Source organism: Denticeps clupeoides, chromosome 17 (genome assembly GCF_900700375.1).
Source record: "Denticeps clupeoides chromosome 17, fDenClu1.1, whole genome shotgun sequence".
NCBI classification, from domain to species: domain Eukaryota; kingdom Metazoa; phylum Chordata; class Actinopteri; order Clupeiformes; family Denticipitidae; genus Denticeps; species Denticeps clupeoides.
This window is the reverse complement of record NC_041723.1, coordinates 4134084-4152708: the sequence shown is the minus strand read 5'-3', so window position 1 is coordinate 4152708 and position 18625 is coordinate 4134084. Positions and strand designations below refer to the sequence as shown.

At 43.2% G+C, this 18625-nt stretch overlaps 1 protein-coding gene across 2 annotated transcripts in view; it reads right to left on the bottom strand.

The window, feature by feature from the left end:
- nell2a (neural EGFL like 2a) overlaps positions 1 to 18625 on the bottom strand; it is a 54327-nt gene that overhangs the window by 33401 nt on the left and 2301 nt on the right. Inside the window, exons 3-12 of one of the 2 annotated variants that reach the window (XM_028958579.1) lie at positions 14718 to 14868; positions 13329 to 13502; positions 13124 to 13220; positions 9535 to 9607; positions 9373 to 9455; positions 8898 to 9026; positions 6570 to 6672; positions 3920 to 4011; positions 3653 to 3755; positions 2843 to 2989 (exon numbers count right to left, since the gene is read on the bottom strand). In XM_028958579.1, the coding sequence (XP_028814412.1) occupies positions 2843 to 2989; positions 3653 to 3755; positions 3920 to 4011; positions 6570 to 6672; positions 8898 to 9026; positions 9373 to 9455; positions 9535 to 9607; positions 13124 to 13220; positions 13329 to 13502; positions 14718 to 14868 (1152 nt within the window). The remainder of the gene's footprint in view (positions 1 to 2842; positions 2990 to 3652; positions 3756 to 3919; positions 4012 to 6569; positions 6673 to 8897; positions 9027 to 9372; positions 9456 to 9534; positions 9608 to 13123; positions 13221 to 13328; positions 13503 to 14717; positions 14869 to 18625) is intronic. The other variant, XM_028958581.1, reaches the window with a different exon arrangement.

Sequence of the window (18625 nt, the reverse complement as noted above, 5' to 3'; positions counted from 1 at the left end):
CTGACGTAAAGATATGCACTGTGAGGGCGGAAGTTGGTCTCAGTGGCCAATTAATTGTCCAAATGACATGACTCTGCTGTCATTCAGTTGGATGACACTTATCCCCACCTGTCTACTAGATAGCATCAAATGTCTTCACACATTGCTAGCAGGTCATCTTTCATGTCTCTATAAAACTGCACAATGCCTATTTCATCCATTTCTATCAGGAATTACCAGATTACATCAAAGATATCAAAGACCTGGCAACACAGTCTCAAGAATGGATGGTGGATGTTTTTGAAAAATAATAAAAACCAGACAAACAGCACTGAATTGAATATAAATATGGTGTGCTTGTCCCCGCAGGTATCGTATGGGTGGGATGAGTTCATCACAGTCTCAGCTCACACCATCCAACGGAGACATTTTACAACCACTGCAGTGCCTGGTGTCCTGAAAACTCCAGCATCAACCTGACTGGATTTTTATTTTTTATTTTTTTGCAGAGAAACGGGGCCCGGCTACTTTTCTATCTGACAGAGCTGAGCTCTGGCAGAACCGAGTATCCCCCTGAGCCACGCATAACACAGCGTGGATGAAAAATTTACAGGAGGGTGATTTCATAGTCTATTTTCAGCTCCGCAATGACCTAGGACTGCTTTAAAGAGCCAGTACCTGGTTTCCACCGGCAGCAATGGAGTTGTCTGGAGTCGGGTGTGCTACCCGACAGGACAAGAAGGGTTTTAATGTAAATGTAGATGTTCTAAATAGCTACAATCTTGACATCCCATAGGTGTTTCAGATGAGCCTAATTCTGCAGAATTAAGTGATTTTCTCAGAGGAAAAAAATATTTCCACAAACAGAAGTGACCAGGTGGTTGAGTCACTTTGTCTATCATGTAATTTACCCACCTATCACTTCCACACACTGGCGACAGGGTGATGACTCTAATTACTGAACGCTGTCCTGGGGAAAAGACCTATTAATACTTTAAGTTGGAATTTTCTCTTGTCAAATCTTCAGTCACGTGAAAAGCTGAATAGTGGTTTAGTGTGGCGGCCACCAGGACGAATGGGTTTCATTAGAAGCCACACTGCTCCCCAGCAAGGTGACAGAGAGGCAAGGGAGCTCTGAACATCGACGGAATTCATTAGCTGACTGAAAAGTAGGGCAGGAACGTGGGGTGGCTGTTGGAGCGAGGAAGCGGGGAGAGAGAGAAAGATGGAGACGTTGGATGACTTATTCCCAGTGATGGAGAACGTCACCCGGTGACATTGGCAAAAATCCCCAGGAAACTGCAGCAGATTAAAAAAAAAAAAAAAAAAACATTAGTCCGTCTCTCAATGTGAGCGCTGCAATACTGGAAGGACTGTCGTTGTTAGAAATAACTGGAAACTCAATTTCTGCCTTCAGTTTGAACCAGTAGGTCTAACAGCAGTATTTGGGGGTTTGCTACGTCCTTTGGGACGTAGAGTGGTTTGAGTGCTCTGCGTTTGGTGTGTGTGTGTGTGTTTCCCTTTAAGGGTTGGCTGGGTGGAGTTTGGGATTGATCATCATCAGTCTACCAACCAACTCATCAGACAGGAGCTTTTAAGGACAACTCCAGCCACCAGACCGGGCCCCTGTTGTTGAGCCGGAGGATAGAGAGGAGAGTTTGGGGTTGGAGAAAAGCTAGAGAAAAAGCTGCGTGTTACTGTAGTCAGTGTTGTGTTTGTTGTGGCTTTTTTTTGTGTAAAATCTATATAGTATCTCCTTTTATGTGTGTGTTGTTCCTCCTGTCAGTTGTTCACTTCTAACTGTAAATGAATGCACACTGTTTCGCTCCCGTCTGGGGAGTGTGTATTCCCGCCTCACACATCCCTCTCCTCCATTGTCGCATTTCCCAACCCCTGACGTGACAGATATTGCTGCCTAATTTATCACTTTCAAAATAAAAAACAGATTTTGTGGCATTTGTTACATTACCAGCTAGACGGCAGACTTTGTTGAGAGAGAGGTCTTCTTTTCCTCTCTCTCACCCCTCATGGATTGAAGATTTTTTGCTTTATAAGATTTATAAGAGGTAATGGGGGCATTTTATAAAAATATCTATCCAAAAATGACAAATTATTAAGAACCTAACATGTAACTCCTTGAATGGTAAATGTCAATTATTAAAATATAATTGAGTAATTTATGTTTAAAATATATCTAACTTCTGCAATTTTGATGTGTGCATGAAACACAAACCAAACTGTAAAGGCTACATTTCTATATAATTTCTTATATGATTATGATTTTTTAAATTACAATGATTGTGTAGATCAGAACTTCTTTAAAAAAAAGAACTGCCACCATCATTATTTTTTACAAAGTGAAAAGCAGAACCATCTGTGAAGAACCTTATGCTCAGCCACCCAGTCTGGCCAATCAGAGACAGGGGACCAGGAACATGGAAAACACTTCATAAAAACTGAAATGGGATGATCAATCAAAGCCCATTTAGCTGCCCTCTCAACACGAAGACTAACAGCTGAGCACCTGTGTGTGTTTGCTAACAAATGGCCTTCACAGTGATGGATGCCCCCTCTGATGCCTTGCTGCTCATAACTTGTCGGTGATTGATAAATGGCCAGCGGTAATGAATAAAGCAGAGCAACATTCCAGACTCTCTCACACACACACCTCATGAATCAGCATGCATTGACCATAGGTTACTAAGGGGAATTGTGATTTCACCCTATGACCAAGGAAAAGCACACAGAATGCTGCGATTAAATAGATGGGGATTTAAGAAAAAGGTGAATTGTATGAGTTTTTGAGTGTTGTATGGAATAAATGTGCGGCCTTTCCCTCTCATATACAGGCGCGGTACAGTACCTTCACAGTAGGCGTTGTCGTCGCGGAGCGGGCGGAAGCCGTCCTTGCAGCTGCAGCAGGCCGCTGCCTCCAGGTTGATGCAGTCTGAATGCTCCATACAGCCGTTCCCCTCGGCACAAAAGTCATGGCCTGCAGGCACAGGGAGTTCTGACAGACGTCACTCAACACCCACAGCTTCATACACACATCAACCATAATGTAATTGGTCCCACATCTGTCCCATTGAAGCATGAACTCCATTAGACCTCTGAATGTATCATGCACCAGCAGAAGATCTTCCTTAACTCATTTAAGGTGTTTTCTTTATTTTCATGACCATTTACATTGGTAGATTCTCACTGAAGGCATCAAAACTATGAATGAACACATGTGGAGTTATGTACTTAACAAAAACATGTTTTATATTCTACTTTCTTTGCTCTGATGCACTGTTTGTTCTAACACCTTTCAGCTTTTTCTGCAGTTTGAGCTACAGTGGCTCTTCTATTGCATCAGACAGCGCAGGTCAGCCTGTAGTCATGTTGTTTCTGATGGACGTGATTCCCAAACTGAGTACTGTACTGTACAGTAGAACTCTTCACCATTATATTACTGCATTCACATTCTTGTGTTAGAACTTAAAATAATGCAAAAAATCCCACTGATCATAACAATGATTATTGTATAGAATAGCAGTTTTAGTAGTAAGGTTGCAGAACTTGTTGCAATTAATTAAATTGTTTCTTCATTTTTTAGAAGTTAAAAGTGCAGATTATTATGTAATACATGCTTTATGATTGGCAGTTGTTATTACTGGTGGTCAGAACGTACCTCTGCAGACCTTGCAGCACCGGTCAGTAAGGGCGATCTGTTCAGACTCAGGGCAGTGCAGTTCTGGGCAGCTGCCACTCACCACCCGGTGCATGGAGCGGTCCTGTTCAAAGACACTTATCCAGTTTTCTTCTAACAACTAGTCACTAAGAAAAGGCCACCTTACAGCCAAACAGTCATGCTTAACAGCTTTTAACCTGCATGAGCAGGTGGGGTGAGTTTCTTAGTTAAACACTGAGAAATAAAGCATGGCAAGAGATCACTTACTCGGCACTGGAACAGCAGACACTTGCCACTGGAGTCACGGACGGCTTTCATGTCACCTTCCACCAACTCCCTCCCACTGAACACGCACACAGCTGCAAATAGACACCAACGGTGCTGTTAGCATGGCAACCTGCACTTTTCTCATATTGACAAAAGCCGGCAATTTACCTGACATGACCCAGCAGGTTTGCACTGACTTTATAGCTATTATTTGACGCAGCATGATCAAAAGTCAGACTGTAACGTGACAGTTTGCAAAGTTTGATGCTCACCGTTCAAACACGAACAGGAAAAAACACCAAGGCATCATATTTAATGTGCCGTGTAGGAACGGTAGCTATGACAACAGTCTAAACAGGCTGGAGCATATTCACATTCGACCCGGAGAACAATGCATCTCCTGATGCAGCTGCTGGCAAAGGGTCAGGGACGCAGGAAAAAAAAAAAAAAAAAAAGTCAAATTGCTTCACTTGCCCGGGAAAATAAAGCCCTTGTGCCGTGCAAAACTTGTGCAAAAAGGGACGATTAGCGGCCGCGCTCAATGGCAGTCATCACTCCAGCACAAAGCCACGGTGCTTTTGTCATCTGCTGAGAAGTCACGCTCTCAGCAAACGTGTGTTTGTGTGTGTGTGTGTGCACGGCTGAGTCTATACTCCAGAGAGACAGCATGTGTGCGGAGAAGTGGCAGATATAAAGGAGAGTCACTCGGCTCCGTACGTAAAGCAAGACTAATTAGCGCCCTGTTTGACTGCGTCTGCGAGACACTTATGTGTACAGAGTGAGCCTTGTGTGCGAGCGTGTGTGTGTGGGCAGGAACATGAAGATTACTCTCAATACAGAAAGATGTCTGAAGCTCTTAACTGCCCTCCGCACATTTCCTGAATAAGTAAGCAGGCCAGGTTGGTCGTGGCATCGACGCGGGTTGCTCGGCGCCTCAACTTTTAATGAATGTGCGACGAACAGCCATCTCCACTGGTCTAAAAGCCTGGCGAATTTCAGCTTCATTACACTGACTCCATGGAAAGAAAGAGAAATAATAACAGTTTTTGCGATAAAGAATGGGACTAAAAACAAAAAGAAAAATCCAATTGCAGAAGGTTGCCATTTTGGGTCAAACGAAGGACTAAAAGATCCAAAAGCTATTTTGCTGAACGCGAGAGAAGGGCGGGGCTGGGTGTCCTTGACAATATGAGGGAGGAGGCCGTGCAGTATTAATAAATGTATGAATTCCTTTTCATCACAGAACAGCCTTTTCCTTGATGCAAAACGCATTACAGGGGATCCCTCCGTGTATGTGTGCGCAGCAGAGATGCAGGATAAATATCTCGTGCATATTTCATTTTTTAACACAGTCCTGCAGGGCGTGGGCTGGAACTGCAAATGAAAACAGAAAGCCTTCTGTCTAAACAGCCAGTGAAAAACGTACAAACAGAGAAACCTACGGCTATGTTCACAATGCAATGCTCAACGCTAATTTATTATTAAATGTGATTTTTCTTCTTTTGTTAAGACCACTATTTGTTCAAATGTGGTAAATATCAGCCACTCTGGCTAACTATTTTGAAGATAAAAAACTTTACAGTCATTCCACCGTCTAGCTGCATCGCCACAGTTGTCCAATATTTATGTGTCCTATCATCACATGAATTCCGATTTGATGGTTCAGATCTATATGGGATTTAGGACAACATTTTGAAGTAGCTCAAATTGGAAAAAAAAGTATTGAGTGTGGTTTCTGTTGTTCCCACTATCATGAAAGAGTAAGTCACACGAAAGCCAAAAAGTATAAACATAATATAAATAAGCTTTCAAGCGCCATCAGTCGCTGTCAGGTCTTTTCACATCTGATGACTAAAAGCTACAGGACGCCTTTCCATAAAAGTGATGACTTAGCATCAATCTACAGCGACCTTGTCCTCGAAGGATGGAGATATACCTTGACCACGTCTCTGTGTGGACACACCGGACACACTGTGCACTTAAACGTTCATATACTTGTGCGCTACTAGAAGACTCCACTAGAGAGCACACAATCTGTTTCTGCATGCATAATTGTTGTGGGGCAACAGAAATTGCAGCAGATTCTGGACGTTCGCTATTGCCACTACTGTTCATGTGTGCTTTGCGTCTCGCATGAGAGTAGCATGTATTTCTGAGGTTGGGCGCAAGAAACGTAATGGCAGACAGTCCAGCTCTGCCACTTGCAACAAATCTATTAACAGATACAACACAGTGGATCACTGTAGCTCATTGCCCATATTCTGGTGCTCCGGCCGGAGGTCATTTGGAACAGGACCAGATAAAACCTGGACATGAACAAAAAAAATAAGGCCAGGTTCGTGCGGCAGCAGGATCAGTAGGTGTCACGTGGAGGAAGACTGTATTCTGAACATCTGTATACTTAAAAAATGCAATGAAATTCCACCTCTGAATAATTTATTCATCCATGTGTATGCAATAGATGACACCTCCGGAGACATGTTGGGATGTAGCTTAGCAACGCTGAGATGTGGTCAGTTGTCAGGCAACCCTTGTGGAGGCGTGCTATAAACTGCTCTGCTGTCTATAGTAGGCGTGTGGACAGAGAATATGGGACGCTGTGTGTGTGTGTGTGTGTGTGTGTGTGTAGAGAGCGAAGGACTGCACTCACGCTTGCATTCTTTGCAGCATATTCCGTTCACATAGACGGGGGCAGTGCCGGCAGGGCAGTCTGGGGGTGGGCAAGAGATGGTCTCACACTGAACTGTGCCGTTCTGGGAGGGAACAGAAGACAAGTGGAGCTAAGTAGCATCACCAATTCGGCACTAGAAAATGCGACAGTTCCTATGAAATTTTAAGCTTCCTTCCAGGGAATGACTAGTGGACATGAACTTTATGACATGCTGTGAGTTTGTAGAAGCTCCAGTATCTGCCACTGACCTGATTAAAATGTTATTTTTGAAGTACTAAGCTTGTATATAGTTCAATGCAGTGCTTTTTTTCAATGTAAAAGGAGTACAATGCACCACTGTCAAAAAAAAGTCTATTTTATATTTAATAAGACAATAATTTTGATAGGACATTCAAATTTGCAACAGTTGCAATCATGAGTGTACTCAATGTACTAATGAGCTATGAACTGCTAGAAATAAGTTAAGTAAAATCAGTGCATAAATGTTTTCTCATGTGTAAGCCATAACTGTAACTGCAGCAGGATCCAAGTTATAAACAGCTCAGTGCTTATTATGTTTCAGCTAGGGATGCGCAAATGCAGCATTCTCCACGATTGTATGTAATGTTGCAATTTATGGAAAGTATAAATCGCACACTAAAAAATGACATGGGGAAGGCAATTAGAAGTCATAAAGAAACAACTTGTCCTGAAACTTTCAGAGCAGTGTACAAAGCGTGACAGTGTCGTTCAGTGAGTGTAATGAATAAAACACATATTACAAAAGTAATAGGCTTGACAATATAGTATTCCGTTTTCTATAAATATACATAATTTAATGTATGTGTTCAGCTGGTATACACACACACACACACACACACACACACATATATATGTATGGACATACACACACAAAGTATTCACACCCCTTAAATTTTTCACTCATTGTTATATGGTGGCTATTTGCTAATATCATTTAAGTTCATTTTTTCCTCATCAACGTACACACTGCACCCACACTGATAGTAAAACACAGAATAATTTACATTTTTGCCGGTTTATAAAGTAAGAAAAACTGAAATATCACTTGGTCCTAAGTATTCAGACCCTTTGCTTTGACCCTCGGGTGCTGTCCATTTATTCTGATCTTGAGATGGTTCCACTCCTTCATTTGAATAGAGCTGTGTTTAATTCTACTGATTGGACTTGATTAGGAAAGCCACACACCTGTCTATAAAAGACCTTACAGCTTACAAATGAGAATCATGAGGTCAAAGGAACTGGCAGAAGAGCTCAGAGACAGAATTGTGGCACGGTACACATCTGGCCAAGGTTACAAAAAAAAATCTGCTGCACTTAAGATTCCTAAGAGCACAGTGGCCTTCATAATCCTTAAATTGACCTTAAATTAAAACGTCCACCAACGTTTACTATGTAGCCTGCCAGAACTGGAGAGGATCTGCAAGGAGAATGACAGAGGATCCCCAAATCCAGGTGTGGAAAACACCCCATTATCATTAGTCTGTATTAGATCAAAAGGGTGCTTCTACTAAATGCTGAGCAAAGAGTCTGAATACTTACGACCATGTGATATTTCAGTTATTCTTTGTTAATAAATCTGCATAAATGTCAACCATTCTGTGTTTTTCTGTCAATGTGGGGTGCTGAGTGTGTACCTTAATAAGAAAAAAAAAATTAACCTAAATGATTTAGCAAATGGCTGCAACATAACAAAGAGTGAAAAAAGGGAGTCTGAATACTTTTTTCGTACCTACTGTATATATGAGTGTGTGCCACATTGATGCAGTGTGAATGATGTAGGATTTTCTTTCCCTAAGAGTGGCTTTTGTAAGATCTGCTGATTTAATTGGCAGCCTGTTCCACTGTTTCAGCTGGGTGACCTTTGGGACAGCGAGCTCCAGCCCCCAGCGACTTCCTGTGTCACCCTCACACACACGTGGAGGTAGATGACTAATCGTAATTGCAACTCATAATTGCCTCCCCTCAAGATTTGTGGCCACACAGAATAGGCACTTTATAATTATCGCCGGGCCCGTTTCATTAGGCACAGTGTTTGGAATGATATGTAATTTCGCTCAATTACATGGTGGGTCCCCATGCAAATACACTTCATTGGCTTATTTGCCTGCACATGCAGACAAATGTATGTAGCTTTTCAACAGTTGATTGACGTAGGATAAAAGGTGTCAGAATGGGTAATCCCACTAATGCTTGAATCCCACTATCAAGCAGACAGACATACAGACAACACAGTCTGACACAAAAGCAGAACGCCCAATAGCGGCGTGCCGAGTTCAGAGGGCCCACCGAGCACGTGCAGTTCCTGCAGCCATCTGTCCAGGCGTCATCCTCCCGGTAGATCACCCCCTTGACACTGCAGGTCCGCTCACAATAGCAGGTCTCCAGCCCATTCATTTTCTCCTCGGCCACGGAGAGCTGCTCCCGGGTGAAGAACAAAAGACAAGCAACAGAAGGGAGAGGAGGGGCATGAGAATGGCGGGGCGCATTACTCCTTTATGGTCAATGGGAATCACATTATCAACAAGCACTCATACAGGCCCCAGGCAGCCCTGCTGGGACTGAGATCCACAGAGCCTGGGGTTGGGGGGAGGAGTATTCACTGCATGTAATTATTAGCTAAGTGGTGATTACTTGGATTTCACTGCAATAAAAGTTGACTAATCTCTAAACAGTAATAGCAGAAAATAGTACAAAAGGGAAAAGAAGGCCTTATAAACATCCAGGGGAGCCTTTATATGTGCGAACATCAGCAACACAGTACCTTGCTGGACGTTTTGGCCAAGATGTCTTGAAGTTCCATTATTTTCTGCACAAGTCCATGGAAGTCACTGCATGTTGGGCAGGCTAGGGAAAAAAAGAATAGAGCAAAGGCTCTTGAATGTGTTTGTTTTCGGCACCGGCAGGTCTGTTTCAGATCACTTACTGCGGTTGAGGTCAGGACACTGGGAAATGTAACCTTGAGGCATGACGAGGATCTGGACGTCCTGCATGGTTCCCTGAAAGCACAATCACAATATAGTGTCTAAAAGCCAGTTGCATCAGCCGCACTTTTTTTAAATGTCATGGTTGCTCATAATGAACGTTTCCTCTAATTACATTTATTTATTCAGTGAATTTCTCCAAACTGCCCTGTCCAATGCTTCGTGATTAAGACCAGAACACGACCACATTATGCAATCACCAACAGAGCTGTGGGAACATCAGCCACCGGTGCGGATTTATAGATAGAGGTTTCCGTGGGAGTTCGCACCACTCGCTGACTGGTCTCCCCCACACGTCCTGGCAACCGGACACTAGTGGTGTGGGTGGCAACGCCGCTAACACAACAATAATTCAGTCTGTACCAAGAGCTACAGATTAAGATCGCCTCAGATTTTCCTTAATCCCAGATCCTCCGGACACGAGCACACACTGACGCAGACATATACACATATACCTGGCGTAACCATGGAAACCCAGCCCCTTCCATTTCTGGACTGCATTTTGTTTCCCTTTGGAGAAACGGTTCCCGTAATTGTACCGCTATTTTGCCATAGGAAACAATTGAGAAAACGCTTGGAAAAATTAAAAGTGAATTTGCTAAAATTGCTAAAAATCGAATTTGCAGGCAGTATTTGCACGTCAACTGATAATGTCGATTCGATTGAGTGTGCAATATCAACAAGTGCGCTGTCACTTCACATCGCAGAGCTTCGCAAAAAAAAAAAAAAGACCAGCCGGAACTCATTTCCTATTTCATTAAACGATGCAGACAGGCAATCTCTTTAAGGAAGTATGTCAGCACAGGAAGCTAGTCAAGCTCGATTTACATGTCAGAAGGGCCATTCCAATTTTTCCACTGAGGAGCAGAGTGGACGTCACCTGGCAGGAGGTGCATTGTTTTACACCGACTCTCAAGAGCCCTACTCTATCAACCGATTAACACAAGCGAAGCTGAGGCCCGCACAGAATCCTCCCCTTCCTCAGTGCAGATGATGCTGAAGGGTGGGTGTGCTGCTCAGATGTGAAGGGCAGGTGCCAGGAGAATGGTGCGCCACGGTGTAGCATCCGAGGAACAAGAGGCTGTTATTTTATAACGAGCGAACTGGCGACTGCTCGTCCCCACTGTAGAGTCGGGGCGAACTGTACGGCAGTAATTATTAGCTGTCTTCTGGAAAAACGCTTTACGCGAGCAAGGACAAAAAAAAAAAAGTCAATTAACTGTCTGTAGCGAGACAAAGCATGGCAAAATATTACAATGACTGCCTGGGAATATCTGCGCAATTAAAGCCCGGAAATAACACACTTTTTAAAGAGAAACAATTAGACATCTGTGCCAAAAAGAATTCTATGTATTTCACATTAGGCCTTTAAATGTGACAGTGTTGGCAATTGTATAACGCAACAGTTCCAGGGGCAGTGGTGTCCTAGCAGGTAAGGAAGCAGACCCGTAATCAGAAGGATGCCGGTTCCAATCCTGGACCGCCAAGGTGCCACTGAGCAAAGCACCGTCCCCACACACTGCTCCCGAGCGCCTGTCGTGGCTGCCCACTGCTCACCAAGGGTGATGCAGGGTTAAAAGCAGAGGACACATTTCGTTGTGTCCCCATGTGCGATGCTGTTTCACAATCGCTTCACGTTCACTTTTCAATCAGTTCCAGTCTGATCAATTAAAATAACAGCATTTGAACCAGCAGGCCAGCTCATCCTTAGATATAGTAATGATAGAAAGATGGTGCCAGCGAGAATACCTTATGTGCATGGGATGCCGCTTACTATGTGGTTAAAGAAAATAAGCATTTTTTGTAAGTAGATAATCTTAAATGTATATAATTTGGATTTTTAAAATGTATTTATTTACTTTGAGTGAAAGAGATCCGGGGTGGATAAAGTTGCGTTTTCTTTCTGTATGAAAATTCTATGTTCCAGTGTCCGTATTGTATTGTGCGTATTAAGTTGTTACTTAATAAAAATTTGATCACAAAAAAAGATTTGAACCAGCAAACACTGGAAAACTTGAAAATTCAAGGTTTGATGCCATTCCAAATTGTTCATGCTGTTCTAAAGGATTTTAATAAACCTGATTAATTGGGAACAGCATTTAGTTTGTGGCAAGGACTTACGGCGGTGCATTGTGGCTGCACACAACTCGGGAAAGTTCCAGTGGGCATTGTACACCAGAAAATCTCAAAGGACATGAAAAGAAAATCAAAAGTGACGCCTGCTCTGGCAAGGCTGATGGTGCGAGTGGTTTACCGCTAATCATGAGGAAACTGGGCCATGCTGGTGCCAAAACCTCAAGGCAAACTGTCCAAAAGACACTGCATACCAATGGATTCCATGGGCGCAGACACCACCTCTCCAAATAATGCACACCAAAGCATGATTGGCAAAATCCCAACTGGACAAAAAAGACGACTTCTGGTCTTTTATATTGTGATCAAATTAAACAAAAATGCAATTGTTTGTTCAGAATAGTATATCCTTCACCTGGTGATAAAAATGAGCTTTCAACTCCTTAAGAACACCATCCCCATAGTCAAGCATGGTGGTGGGAACACCACGGTTTGGGCAACCAAATCAAAGTAAATGGCACCATGAAACACCACAAATTTCAACAACAACATCAGGCAATCTACAGAGAAACTTGACCTTGGGCAGCACTGGACATTTCAACATGATAATGACCCAAAGCACACAGGAAAAGTCATGAACAAATGATTAGCTGACAAAAATATCAACATTTTGTAGTGTCCTGACTTGAATCCATGGAGGGAGATAAAGATTAGGGTGATGGCAAGGTGACCTTACAATCTAAGCATTCATTGCAAAAGATGAATGGTCAAAAATACCAGTAAAAACATGCAAAAAGATTGTCACCAATTATTGGAAGCGTTTGATTGCTGAAATAGCCAATAATGGCTTTTCCTTTTATTATTGATGAGGGTATGAATAATTATGGTTCATTGTATTATGTAAATAAAATACAGGAAATATTTTTCCCACAATGATACTCCTCATACATTGTCTAATTCTCTTTTTGGGAGATTTTATTGCCAGTAAATTCTTAGTTAAGTCAGGATTTGCCAGGGGTATGAATAATTTTCCTCTTAACTGTATATTGTTCTATTTGTTTTTACTATTTTATTTCTACTCGCTCACTTTCTATAGCTGCTTGTTGCTAATCAGGGTCACAGCCGCCTAAGCCCATCCTGGGACAGTGAGTGCAGGGTGGGGACTCACCCAGCTGGAATGAGAATCTTGGAACTTAAACTTGAAACACTCTCACCTTTAACAATAGAGCTCCAGCTGTTTCCCACTCCATTTTTATTACACTCCACATCTAAAAATACTATTGGAGAAAACTTTGTTTATGTTATTCACATAAATGTTGTTGCACTTCATGTTTTGGATTGTGAGACGTCAATGACTAGAACTGAATTCCTTATGCTTATACCTGGCCAATAGACCTGATTCCAATTTTTCAATTTTTTTACACATTGTTCTCAGGAATGTTTTTTGTCAATGTTTACCTTGAAGAAGCCATGTGCACTGTTCCTCTGTCCCAGCCAGAAGGAGGTTTCTTTGGGAAGGTCCATAGATGGAACCTCTACCACCCTCTCATAGATTCTGATGTAAGTAAACATAGTAGTCAGAATAACCAGAACCGCTCCATTTCTAAAAGAACTTGGGTTTATTATAATTCTCTAGATTCTGAGACAATACCAGCCCACTCACCTGTTGCAATCCACATGCAATATGACATGAGAGGCACTGATGGCCAGGGACACTTTGTGCCACTGGTCATCTGCTAAGGTGTAGGGGAAGATCTCTGTGTGGGCCTGATTGGCCTGGGTACGAAAGTGGAGCCGGACTTCATTCCTCTGCCCGCTGCTTTCCAGCTCCAGAAACCTGGGAAATTATTAAAACATTTTATAACCACAGGTTATAAAACACTGGAGCCCATCCAAGGTACATTCACGTAGGAAACATGGGGAGTCCACCCAAGATGCAGTGATGCACTGGATGCTTCATGTATGATGCTCTTGGCCTTCCATATTCATGTTCTCTAGAACACGGAAGTGAGCCTCACCCCATCCCACCCCCAGGCCAGAGAACATCCGGTTCTGTTTTGCTGATGATAGATGTGTCCTTGGAAAATCCTGCATGTATAGGAATTTCCATAGACAAAATTATTGTATTTTAACGATTGAAGAACAATTTTAACCGCAAACTTAAAGCTGAATGCAATTAGACAAGCCTTTACAGAAACTGCAAAGCAGACAAATCCAAGCCCTAACAGCAGGAACAAAGGGAACAAAGGGAGCTCATTAATTTCCCAATAACTCAAAGTGACGCAAGCTATACAATATGGGTGCGATGTAGCAAAGACATCACAATGTTGGCAACTGCATCCTTTAAAACTTTTTTAAAGCAAGACTTTATCATTAATCACTGAAATCACAAAATGTGTTTTTTCTTCTGGATTATATTGTATGGATAATGTACCACTATAAGAATTAGCACAACAAGTAGTTCTGTTTAGTTGTCAATGAGACATGCCCCACCCCACTCTTTTTTTGTCCACCAGCGCATCAAAAATCCTGAACAGCATAAGAAATATATGCAAAGATATGAAGAGTATGAGTTTGTTTTTCTCCCAGGTCAATTGACATTCACTAAGCGTGTGACACTAATGGAGGGAAAAAGTTGCCAGTTCTTATTTGAGAGTGCTTTTGAGAGCAGCATTGGAAGGAAAAAAATGTTTTATATATTATATAATGTATAAATATTTTATTCTGGTCCCTTTTATGTTCAAGAAGATTGGGCGGGAGAGTAAATTATTATGGGTATTATGAGGTGAACTATATATCATATAATGTTAGCACAATAGTATTTGAAATCACATCATTGCAGATCATCTAGCAGATGTAATTCCATTTGAATGGTAGAACTGGACCAGGGGTGTAGTGGCCTAGTGGGATTTTGCATATGAACCAGAAGACCACAAAGACCCAGGTTCAAACCCCACTTACCACCAGTATATGTCTGAGAAAGACACTTAACCCTGAGTGTTTCCAGTGTTTCACACATTTTGTGTGGCAGAATCAGTATTCAGCTGCTCACCTCTGGTCGGCGTGATGAATGGAGAGGATGACCCCAGAGTTGAGGTGCTCCTGTTTGAGAGTTGCCACCACGGTGAACTCGCCCCTGTTCCTCAGCTTCTTCAGCATGCGCTCGGCCCCTTCCTCCGTCGCCCTCACATTTCTCGATGTCCCTGAAGGGGCATCAGTATTTTAGCAGTGTGAACAGGATGCGAGCAATAATAAATACATGGAACTACATATATGGTATATAAAATATTTTTATGGTATTACAGATTACAACAACGCCAGACTGAATGCTTCTTCAAAAAATAACCATCTATTATTTTGCATTTAACCATCTATTCATCATGCATAATAGTGTGAATTATTGTAATAATTTACATTGTAATTATTTAAAATTGAGTGAAATTAATGAGGTGCTACAGACATTACTTATGATCATGATTAGCAAAAGTGATTTGTGTTTTAAAAGCGTTTGCAAATTTTGATATGCATATGTGAATTTTTTTTTTATATAATTTTGTACCACTGTAGCATATCATGCAAATTTTGTCAACATTTGCACTGCCTTGTCGATATTGGTTCTGTTGCATATTTGGTTTTCTTTAAAATGCCAGAAGAGTTCATTCTTATTTTAGTTTTTGGATAACTCACCGATCACCTATAAAATGGTATTCGAGTCAAAACAGACGGAAATATGCTACAATATTCCATAGATACATTTTCAATTCTACATTTTGGTCCTGTATTCATGGCACTTGAAAGCTGAGGTTTTAACAGGGGACAGCCCAGCACCAACAGTTTTTTTCCTGAAATTTTATTAAAAAATAGACTGGACTCAAATGGACTCTCACAAAACAGCCGCCTGTAATAGTCGCCTCTCCAGACGATCTCGCTTAACAACTGTCACAGTGGGGTTAATTGCACGCTGAAGGCAGATAGCTTCCTTCACAAATGCATTGTTGATGTCACAGATTCATGCCCAGCCTGAACTTGACAGCTATTTACTCCAAATGAATTTTTCACCGAGGTTAGCAGCGATGGAAAAAAAAAAAAGCTGACAGGAAAAGGAAGTGTGAGGAAACTCTTTCGCACCTCCTGTTTCTCTGGGTCCCTCGTCCCTAACTCTGAGCAGACGTCTATGCCACTTTAAGAAAAGCATCAATAAATTATGCTGTTCCTCAGAAGTGATAACATCAAAGGCTCCGCTGTCAGCCAGGGGATGCCAAAGAACAATTTTACTCTCTGGGTTGCGGCGTGTGTCCCTCAGAGCAGCTTGCAGCTGGTGAGCGCAGCCAATTAACACAATGCAAGCCGCCGCCGTCGACGAGGCTCTGATGAAACCTGGCTCGGGGTAAAAAGTTTGGGGACTGTGCAGAAGCCGGGGCGTGCATCACCCGCCTAAGGTGTCCTGGTCCCACGGACGGCGTGGGCGCATGGGACACTCCGGGTCAAGATTTTGGTTCGTCACGTGCATAGTTATAGCACTACAACAATGCACGCTGAACCACTCAGGGGGGTAAAATAGAAGATATGACACACACCCATCACTGGGTGTGGCTATGAATACTGCACTGACACAGCATGAAGCAGGATGTAATGATTCCAACTTAAAGTGCATTGTGCATTGATTGCTGGTCGGGATTCGAACCGACAACCTTCTGACTACAGGGACGCTTACTTAAGCACTAGGCCGCCACTGCCCCATAGTAAGAGAGTGCTACGCTAACGGGTATCACCATGGAGATACCAGAGACTGAACCTGGGACCTCATGCATGCAAAGCAATTGCATGTGTGGCGGCATGTCCTGGTTCACCATTCTAATGGCCATGATGCTTCGGAGTCTTTAGCCTGATTTCAGTGGTCTCATGTTAGGGACAGCACTATAACCCAGTGTCTCAACGTCAGGGCCCAGGGGCGGCGGGATGTTGACTGATGAGCACGGCCGTCCATCGGGACGCCTGCATCAAACTCAACACAAATCAGGGTGGATGCTCAATTATCTCCAGAAAAACAGCAGACAGGATGAGCTCATTCCTCTGTTCCTTTATTAAAGGCCGGCTTCACCGCAACTAAATCAATATGCCGCCTGTGAAAGCCGCCAATCGATTATTTATCGGCAGGTTTTGGCGGGGGGGGAGAGGGGGCGACCATCTGCGCTTCTCCTGTCCCCCCGTGCCCTGAGAAACATGCTCCCCGTGTGAGCGGGACACTGTCGCCATCCGCATTCGCAATGCAGCGGCGAAAGAAGTGCCGGAAAACGCGGTGAGAACCAGGACCCCGTCACCTTCCCGGCAAACGCCTGCTTAGCGCAACCAGCCGTGTAATCTCGCCCTCAGGACATGCAACGATTTAACACAAGTTGGTGGTTTTTATCGCCTCTATCGGACCAGCAGTATTGCCCCACTCGAGGTCCGGAACGCGCCCTGCAGCCACGCCTCGCTCAGTCTCGTGCGATTTATATGCCAAATAAGTGCCGATGTTAATTAACACACGTCTCATATCGCTCCCAACAAATGAAACGTGCAGTGTACACACACCAGCAGAAATGAACGGGAGATAAGGTGAGCTTTGAAGCTCCCTTGATGCATTTAGGGGGGTCTGTCGCATGCAATTGAGTTGTTTTGCTCCAAAAATGCTTGCTGATATATATATATATATATATATATATATAGAGAGAGAGAAAGAGAGAGAGAGAGAGAGAGAGAAAGAGAGAGAGAGAGACAGAGGGCTGCAGTACTTGATCGTTCACAATGCAACAAATGGGAGAAGAACATTTATGTATGGCATAAAAGATGCTTCATAACGCTGCAAGTGTCGCCAACGCCGTTAAGCGAATTAGCCAGTCTGCAGCTCAAGCATAAAACCACGCGCCGAGGCATTCCACTGGAACAGATGCAGCCCCCGTGCCAAGGGCAACTCCAAAAACCGCCAGGGCAGCACTTTATCCCTAAAGTCCAGCGGCAACGAGCGCCGCTGGCGGCCGCGTGACATTCCGTCATCCGAGGGGACGTCGCGCACGCCTCCTCCATACACAAGCAGTGGCGTCACAGCAGCCCGCGACGGAGCTGAGGTGGCTTTGGAATTCTGATACATATTGATTTTTTTTTTCCCACTTGCCAATGTGCACAAGACTTTTTCTAAACTCACCTCTGAAGGTCAAGCCAAACATTTATTAATTTTATTCATTTTACTATAAAACATTATGCAATGCACAGTCTGTCTATTGCTACTACAGAAATATATGTTCAAATCAAAGCATTTTGATTGTTTAAGTTGTATTATTGACAGCTTAGTCCACGATTTGATTACTTTTGACCATGTGATCAGTGCATGTTAGCAGTTAAAAAAACATTTAAAACATGTTAAACACTTTCTGTTTGTTTGCTATGCTTGGTGACTCCTGGCCGATGACGTATGGACAGTGGTGGCCCAGCGGGTAAGGATGCAAACCAACCTCTGCGGTGGCAAATCTGTCTTACCATGACAGCATATTTTCAGACCCTTGAGTAAGAAAAAAAACGAGACTTGTTCACAGCCAGTAGCGGCCCCTCCCAACCACGAACCCCGCCACCTGCCCCAATTACAGCGGGTGAGCCGGTAGCGGTCCATTTATATCACACGGGTCCCTATGGCCTTTGTCTGGAATGCCAGTCACAGAGCCTCTAGGGCACCTTCAAAAGAAAACCTTTAGCTGTTTGCATGTGAATGCATGGTATGTATGCATGTGGCCGACGTAAACACGTATACGAAGTATACGTGTGAATGTAGGTGCGTGCATATACACGTAGGGCATTGCGCAAAAAGACAAAGGTACAACGAGCCAACTCCTCTCCTCCACTCCACTCTACCCCCCTCGGGCTCAACCCCAAGATCCACTCGGTTTGCCATTTAATGAGCGTGGCGAAGTCTTGCTGCTAGTGCAG